Below are 8,375 nucleotides of genomic sequence, written 5' to 3' on the forward strand. Positions count from 1 at the left end.
GCTGAGAAATATTTTTTTCCACAATGATGCCTCTTGTACATCGTATTATTCTCTTTTGGGAGAAGCCTGTGTCATTTCCTGTCAAAAAAAACTTGCTGGTTGAATAAAAGTAACTAAGTCAGAATTTGCCAGGGGTATGAATAATTTCGGGCTTGACTGTATTATGTATGTGTGTGTATATGTTTCAGCAATGCCTGGACACTTGTATATGTGACACACAATAATGTAATATCACCTAAAAAAAAAAACAAAAAAAACTGCAGTCATAGTCATTTGATGAAAACGGGAGTTTTTTGCAAGAGGGTGGCTGATTGTAAATCACTGAATCATGCAGGCTGTAGGTCATTTACATGTCAAATAATGTGTTGTGTGTATGACACACTGTCTCCTATTTGTATCTCTCCTGACAGTACTTTGCCATCCTTGTATGTATTATGCAAAATAACAGTTTGAATGTTATGTGTACAGTGTGCATGTGAGCATAGCACCATGCTTTGTTTGACCCAGTATCATCTGTGCAGGCATGAATGTGTGTATACTGGCTTCTCAGGAGGCACCGATTTAGCAATGGCATACTGAGTACATTTAGAGGACACCCTGTTCCCCCCCTCTACACACACACACACACACACACACACACACACACACACACACACACACACATAGAGGCAGAGTTATTCATACCCTACAAGCACAACCTTACTATCCACAGCATGACTGAGGGGAAACAAAGTAGAGATGCATTCTGGGTAGAAAGGGTGAGCCGGCAGTCCGGGACCAGGTGCTACATTTTGGTGATGTAATATGTGCACGACACTATGACTGGTGTCTAAAGTCTCCAAGCCTCTCTGCCTCGAACCGTTCTAGGCTTCTCTCCAACTTATAGGTCATAACATTCCTGATGTCACAAATGCATTGACTACAGTTATTACTCGTGACATTCGAACACATAGCAAGAACCACGCTAACCAATTTTGCGTGAAGTGAAAAAAATGCTTCAAGAGCCAACAAAGCTCTGAGAGTGTGAACCACCTCTGTCCTGACAATGTCTGTTTCTTTTTGTTTCAGAGTGTCCCAGAATGCGATGAGGAGAGAAGAATAAATGAAGACGATGACAGAGGGAGTGAACAGGAAGAGGAGAGTGAACAGGAAGAGGAGGAGAGGAGCAGTGATGAAGGTTTCATGGGAATGACTCCCCTGCTGCAGGCTCACCATGCCATGGAGAAGGTGGAGGAGTTTGTACACAAGGTATTGAACATACACACATACTCGCAGGGGCAAAAATTTGATTATGCTACATTGTTTCATCCCTTTCTAAGAAATATTTCCTCTCAGTCCTTCCTTTTAACGTCTCTGTACAAATGTAAAGGAGCACCACACATTTATTTCCACTGCCTACAAAATTTGTTCCCGAGAGCAATGTTTGTGTTTACAGAGGCAGTTAAAACAACACCACTCATTAAAACCACACAGTAAGACAAACCAGTAAAACTATAAAAACGCAGTGAAAACAATGTTGTATGTGTCAGGCTGATCCATTTTTATTTAATTTTTTCCTAGTTGACCTCTGACAGTCAAACATCTTTAGTATTGCTGTGCACAAGTGATAAAACAGTTTCACAGTAATGTAAGAGGGCAAAGTTAATCGAAGCTACCATGTTATTTGTTTCTTCTTTTGGCGTCGGCTTTACCAGAAACTCGCATGAAAACAACAACTTCTGAGAGAACTCTATTTATGTCCTGTAGGGTTTTTTAAAATCAACTATGTGTCATTAATTTGAAATGTAAATGAAGAAGAAGGTAGGCACGAGTTAGTGACCACTTGTAAGCCGACAGTGCTGAAATCTGGATTCATCTGATCTCAGTACACAAGCCTAGACTAATATTCACATACACACTGATGCACACAGTCTGCTGACATTGCAGCCAGCAAGTTGTAAATTAGGGAAGTTAATCACTCCTGAGATAAATTTACAAAGGATTATTTGTTGGGGTTTGCCATGTCAGACTTCAGTTTATTTATACTGCTCATTTGACAGTGACACCATACACGCCCTCATGATCACACGGTACTCCACTTGTACACATAAACACACACTCTGGTTCAAGGATATGAATAAGCAGCTGCTTCTCATACTGGGTATTTCAATTAACTTAGGAGTCATTTTTTTCATTAACATTTTCCATTCACTCCAGCCTTCGGGCTCTTATTCAGAGCTTGTGTTTCTTCCTGTGCCGTTTATCAACCACTAAGGTATGGGAGGGCCGGTGGCGTGTCATACATCATGATGTGCTCCCTGATTGGCTGAAGGACAACGACTTCCTGCTTCATGGGCACAGGCCACCCATGCCTTCATTTCGTGCCTGCTTCAGGAGCATTTTCAGAATCCACACGGAGACGGGAAACATCTGGACACACCTGCTAGGTCAGATTGACACATTATTAACCCTAGTTTGAACATCCCTTAGTACATTCCTAACCTAAGCCCATTCAGTAAACTTAGTCTCATGAGCACACATTTGCACCACATGATAGGTCAGTTATATTTAAAATTAAAGTACTTTGATTCTTGTTTTTTCTGTCTTTCTGTAACATGTTACTCCACTCACTCTTATTTTATCCTTTAGCTAATCATCATTTTTAACCAGACTTGTTAGTTTACATATCCTTGTGTAAAATGTTATACTGGTAGGCAGCAAAAGGAGGAGGAGGCAATATGTGGGGGAGGCGACAGTGGTGCGGTGGGTAGAGCAGTCGTCTCCCAACCAGAAGGTTGAAGGTTCGAATCTCAGTGCCGGATGCCCACGTGTCGAAGTGTCCTTGGGCAAGACACTGAACCCCCGTTGCCCCCGATGGTTAGAGCTATCGGTTGAGTTGGCGCCGCAGATGGCTGCCATCAGTTCTGTACCGGAAACAAATTCCTTGTGTGTAACATACTTGGTCAATAAAGGTGATTATCCTTATCCTTAAAAAATGAGGCTCATTTAGCTTTGATAGCACTGCAGTGTTGAAACTGAGCTGTTTTGTTTCAATCAAATTGTATGTTTAATTCCCTGATGTTATTTCAGATTTATTGGATTGTGCCTTTCACCCAGTTTAGTCCAGTTTCCATTTTTACATTTATATTGGCTCTTTGAGTTTTGTTCTGGCTTGGAAAGAACTGGGTGAATAGTCCCTCTGCTTCCACCTAGTGGTGCTACAGAGATACTGCCCCTAAATGTAACTGGTTTGAGTTGGATTTTGTGACTATCATGTTTTTTTCTGCTTTTACTCTGTTTTGATCTGAAAACATAAAAAAAATCTTCCAATTAATTTGTGGTGGAGCAACAGTTGGAAACAAGGTGATGTTTTTTGAACAGTTGATTATCTTGGTTAATATCTCTCTCTCTCTCTCTCCTTCTCCTTTAATCTCCTTCTGTCACTCTGTCTCTCTGCAGGCTGCCTGTTTTTCCTCTGCCTAGGCCTGATGTACATGTTCAGGCCCAACATGTCCTTTGTGGCTCCAGTCCAGGAGAAGGTGGTGATCGGGATGTTTTTCCTGGGAGCCATCCTCTGCCTCTCTTTTTCCTGGCTCTTCCACACAGTCTACTGCCACTCCGAGGGTGTGTCCAGAGTCTTTTCCAAGTAAGGCACTCAGATTTTTGTCTAGTTTATGTGTTGAATCTGGTAGTGATCAAGCGTCTTGCTCAAAGATATACCAAGTAGTTTCCTGTGTAATCGTCCACTCTGTATTTTTCTACGTCTAGGTTGGACTACAGTGGGATTGCCTTCCTGATCATGGGCTCATTTGTTCCCTGGTTGTACTACTCTTTCTACTGCTCTCCTCAGCCTTGTTTTATCTATCTGATAGTTATATGCATATTGGGACTGACCGCCATCATCGTCTCCCAGTGTGATTTCTTTGCCACACCACAATACAGAGGAGTTAGAGCAGGTAGAGTGAGATGCATCTCAATATTTATGATTATTTTGTTAGGTTTGTCCTATAAAGCTTTAAATTTTGCCTTCTTAAACACATGCATTCTTATGGTAAGTGTTTACCAAATCCTAATGTGATGCATTCTGGCTTTGTTGCAACTTGCTGACTGGCCACCAGTTTAGCTGATGTGGCAGTGGCCTTGCTCTTTGCTCTGCTTCACTCTCTTCACACTGAATTTGTTTTGCTGCATCAGCTTATGTCTCTGAAGCAGGAAATTCACTTAGTACAGTGGCTGCAGAAAATATTCAGTCCCCTTCACTTTCTCTCATTCTTTATTGTGACATATTCTAAACATATTTTTCATTTTGTCATTATGTGTTATTGAGTACTTACTGGTGTATACAACATTAAAAATAAATGTACACTGTGTGTGCAAAACGTGAAGGGGTCTGAATACTGTCAAAAGCCAATAATATGTAGATGTTCATACTTATTGATAAACATTTAAGAATGCATGTAATTTGTTATTGACTTCGTCTTAGCATATACGTGTATATATAGCTGGTGTTAGTAGTTAGTGTGAGAGAGAGAGAGGAGGCGACCTCCTTTCAGTCTTTTCCTGCTCTGCCATCACTAGCATTGTTTTCATGCAAATTCCCAAGTTTCTCTCAACATTTAAAACGAGTAATTATAAAGACATTTAGAGGCAAAAGAAAAAAATTGTATAATATTTAAATGACAAATGTTTTTTTTAAATAGGCTTATAAAATATATGCATATAGTGTCAGGAAAAACACTGACTATGATCATAACTAAAACCATATAAACTCACTAAAATCATATAAATGGAGCCTTGGCTGAGCTGGAAGACAGCTGGTTCTCTTATGTGTTGACCCTCTTTGTGTGCGTGTGTGTGTGTGTGTGTGTTTGAGTGTACACACATGTGTTCAGGTGTGTTTGTGGGTCTGGGTCTGAGTGGCGTGGTTCCTTCCCTGCACTTTGTCATCAGTGAGGGTCTGATCAAAGCGACCACCATGGGTCAGATGGGCTGGCTGCTGCTGATGGCGACGCTTTACATCACCGGTGCCTGTCTGTATGCTGCTCGCATCCCCGAGCGGTTCTTCCCTGGCAAGTGTGACATCTGGGTAAGTGCTAACAAATATACTCGCACTGGTTGGACTAAACATTAAGGATGCATTCTCAAATTAGAAGCCATTGTCCACTGTTCATTTCCACATGTTAATTCTGAGTGATTCCAATGCAGGAGCAATTTTGTTCTAACATTTTTTGCTTTACCTTGCTTTCACCCCTGTTTCACAGTTTTTCTTTCTTTCTCTTAGTTCCACTCTCACCAGTTGTTCCACGTCTTGGTGGTCGCCGGGGCGTTCGTTCACTTTCATGGTGTATCCAACCTGCAAGAGTTTCGCTACACGGCGGGTGGGGGCTGCACTGAGAACGGTTTTCTCTAACAGACACATACACATTGACTTGCTCATTCAATCAGACACATCTTACAGGGAAGCACTGGTTCTAATAATATGCACAGAATTACACACACACATCTTCTTCAGACATGCACACACACACATGCTCTCCTCCAGACTGAAGACCGAAAATGGCTTGTCCACTGTGTGTTTGTGTGTGTAATACACAGGGTAACCTCCAAGGGGTCACTTAAAACTGAATGATGATGGTTTCTGTCCTTCTATCTGCCTGTTCATCCATCCCACTTCCTCCCTCTCTCTGTTGCTTCGACTAAATCACTTCTAAGACAGCACATTTTATAAACCAGTTTTTGAGGCTCTACTCTTTCCAGGAAGTGGAGGTAGTTCTGCTAAAGCTCTTTTCCAAGACACATTTCATCCAAATATGAAAAAGAGAAAGAATTGAGTTGATATTGTCTTTGGATTTCTTTCATGATTGTGAACGTTGTAGTGGGAAATGTTGGGGTGGGCTGGGGTTAATAGTCACTTTTAAGATTTAAAAAAAAAAAAAAAAAAAAAAAAGAACACTTTTTAAATAAGATTTAAAAATTTTGGGTTATAGATTTATATGAAATATATATATGAACAAGAACAAAAGTGTTCCATTGTGGCAAGATTAAATAAATATGTTAGATGATAAATGGTGACACTTATACTAGCAGGGAGGTGCAGTGGCGTGAATAATCTATTATTAAATCGATTTTGCAACTGGAGGGAAGGGTTCCAGATGGCTTCATTAAGTCTGTATATGCAAGGATGAGAGATAGAGACAAAGAGGAAATACATGGCACAACACCTGAATTTTATCAGACAAGCAGTGACTTCAAGACTTGCTGGTATTTGTCTCAAGTGCAGGTGGGAAGTGATTGCAGAACCACTGTCCCCTTTTTCACTTTTGTGCTGAACTTGTGGCCTTGGGTTTGTCCAGCATTACAGGGTTGGTGCACTGATCTCAAATCAAACCTGGGGCCTCATTAATTGAAGCATTCACACATAAACATTTGTGTTTTAAACCAAATATAAAGTCAAATCTATGGAATAGAAAAGAGTCATCTTAATATGTAGCCATTTTCATTCATCATATTTCTGTGAATTGTCTTAAATCTCTAAAGATAAAACTAATTTCAGTGCCACCACTAACATGTTTGTTCATTTTTTGACATTCCCATGAATAACTTCTTAAAATACCACTGATAACTTGAAGATATTTTTATAAGGCTCCAGAGTCATATATATATATACACACATGTGTGTGTGTATAATTTTGGTACTGTAAATTTAATACAGTACAGATTCACCTCTTCACAGATCAAGCATACCTTCTCAAAACCTTTTTCTTTCTGATTGGATTGAATTTTAATTTGTTGCTGTTTTGATATCATTATTGCTAGCTTTAATTTCACTTGATTTGTATTCTCTTTTGGTTTGCACTGCTCAGACAGAGATTGTCATGGGAGGTGAGGGCAGAGAAGCTCAGAGTACCAAGTCTCTTACCCTAAAAATAGGAGGGGGAGAACCAAACAAAAAAACCATCCAACATGATCCGAGTGAAAATCACAGTAACTATCTTAACGGTAGTCTCAAACACTGAGATGTCCCTCTGAGGTGAACTTTTTAAAAAGATGTTTTCTGACAAAACCAGAATCTTGGACCTTCACAATAGAAACTCATATTCTGAGCTTGTCAAACAGCATTTCTGTGATTGTTAGAAATTTAGGTTTGCAAGTTACTAAACAGCAATTTGGGTTGCTATTTCAGTTATCAGCATTTGTTACTTGCAACATGCTTTGCTTTGGAGAAGAACATTTTCTTATTGCTATCTTTTCTTTTTCTCATTTTCTTTTATTTTATTTAGTTTACATTAATTTATTTCTCTTGGGGAGCGCCTATTGTTTGCTAAAGCACGTTCTGTTCTAATGAGAGTGTTTGATTGCAATACTCCTTTATATCTGCTGTATTGTTCTAATAAAAGAGTTTTTCAAGCTGTCACACTGTACATTACTCATTACCTTTGTAAAGTAAATAAATTGGAAGCATAAACAGCAAAGCAAAAACAACTGGAGAAATGCATTTCCTGTCGTAAATGCGTGTGGATGCTGATAAGCTGAAAAATCGTCCTGAAAATGCCTGAAATCAATTGCTGAAACAGCTGAAAGATGAGAAGAAATGGCTGAAGTTCTTTGTTGAAATAGTTGAGAAGAAATGGCTGAAGTTCTTTGTTGAATAATTTGAAGGATGAGATGCAATAAAGTAGGAATGGCCTTGAAGAGCTGAACATTTTGATACCTGAATGGCTTTTCTTGTCGTCATCGGTGTGTGAATGGGTGAATGGTGTATGATCTCCTGTAAAGCGCTTTGGCCTGTGAAACACACTGTGAAAAATGTGCTATATAAATACAGTCAATTTCTAGCTGAAGGTATGCTGAACTTATTAATAAAATGCTGAACATTTCTACACCTGAAAGGCATACCTGAAAGTATGTTGAAGTAGAATTTTCCCATTCATTTGAATGGAGCAAGATTTTCAAAATAAAACTAAATATTTCAAAAGTAGTAGTAGTAGCAGAACGTCTCACGAGTTGATAAAAAGTTGAAATGATGTTTCTAGCCCAAAGTATGCCGGAGATGTTAAGGTTCAAACTTTGTCCCATTCATTTCCAATGGGGAAATTTTTGTGCAAAAAGCTGAATTTATTAAAAACTATAAATGTTACAAAAAATGTGTGACAAGCACACATGTCCTTGAAATGTGAACATTTTGACATCTTAATGGTTGTTCTAGCTGTAAGTATGTTGGAGTTATTACGTGCCGAAAAAGAGTGGCGGAAACCAGAATAATAACTACAAAAATGCATTTCCTGAAGAAAATGCATGTGGATGCAAGCTTGGTAATGCATTGCTCTGAAAATGACTGAAATCAGTAGCCAAAACGGCAGAAGGATGAGAAGAAATGGCTGAAGTTCTTTGTTGAA

At 39.3% G+C, this 8,375-nt stretch overlaps 1 protein-coding gene across 1 annotated transcript in view; it reads left to right on the top strand.

Moving 5' to 3' along the window:
• adipor2 (adiponectin receptor 2) overlaps window positions 1–5,926 on the top strand; it is a 30,434-nt gene extending 24,508 nt beyond the window's left edge. Inside the window, exons 3-8 of the mRNA XM_020599598.1 lie at window positions 1,069–1,248; window positions 2,255–2,426; window positions 3,439–3,625; window positions 3,748–3,935; window positions 4,872–5,065; window positions 5,261–5,926. Of these exons, the coding sequence (XP_020455254.1) occupies window positions 1,069–1,248; window positions 2,255–2,426; window positions 3,439–3,625; window positions 3,748–3,935; window positions 4,872–5,065; window positions 5,261–5,389 (1,050 nt within the window). The 3' untranslated portion in view covers window positions 5,390–5,926. The remainder of the gene's footprint in view (window positions 1–1,068; window positions 1,249–2,254; window positions 2,427–3,438; window positions 3,626–3,747; window positions 3,936–4,871; window positions 5,066–5,260) is intronic.
• The last annotated feature ends 2,449 nt before the right edge of the window (window positions 5,927–8,375 follow it).

The sequence above is a fragment of the Monopterus albus genome, unplaced genomic scaffold (genome assembly GCF_001952655.1).
Source record: "Monopterus albus unplaced genomic scaffold, M_albus_1.0 scaffold41.1, whole genome shotgun sequence".
NCBI lineage: Eukaryota > Metazoa > Chordata > Actinopteri > Synbranchiformes > Synbranchidae > Monopterus > Monopterus albus.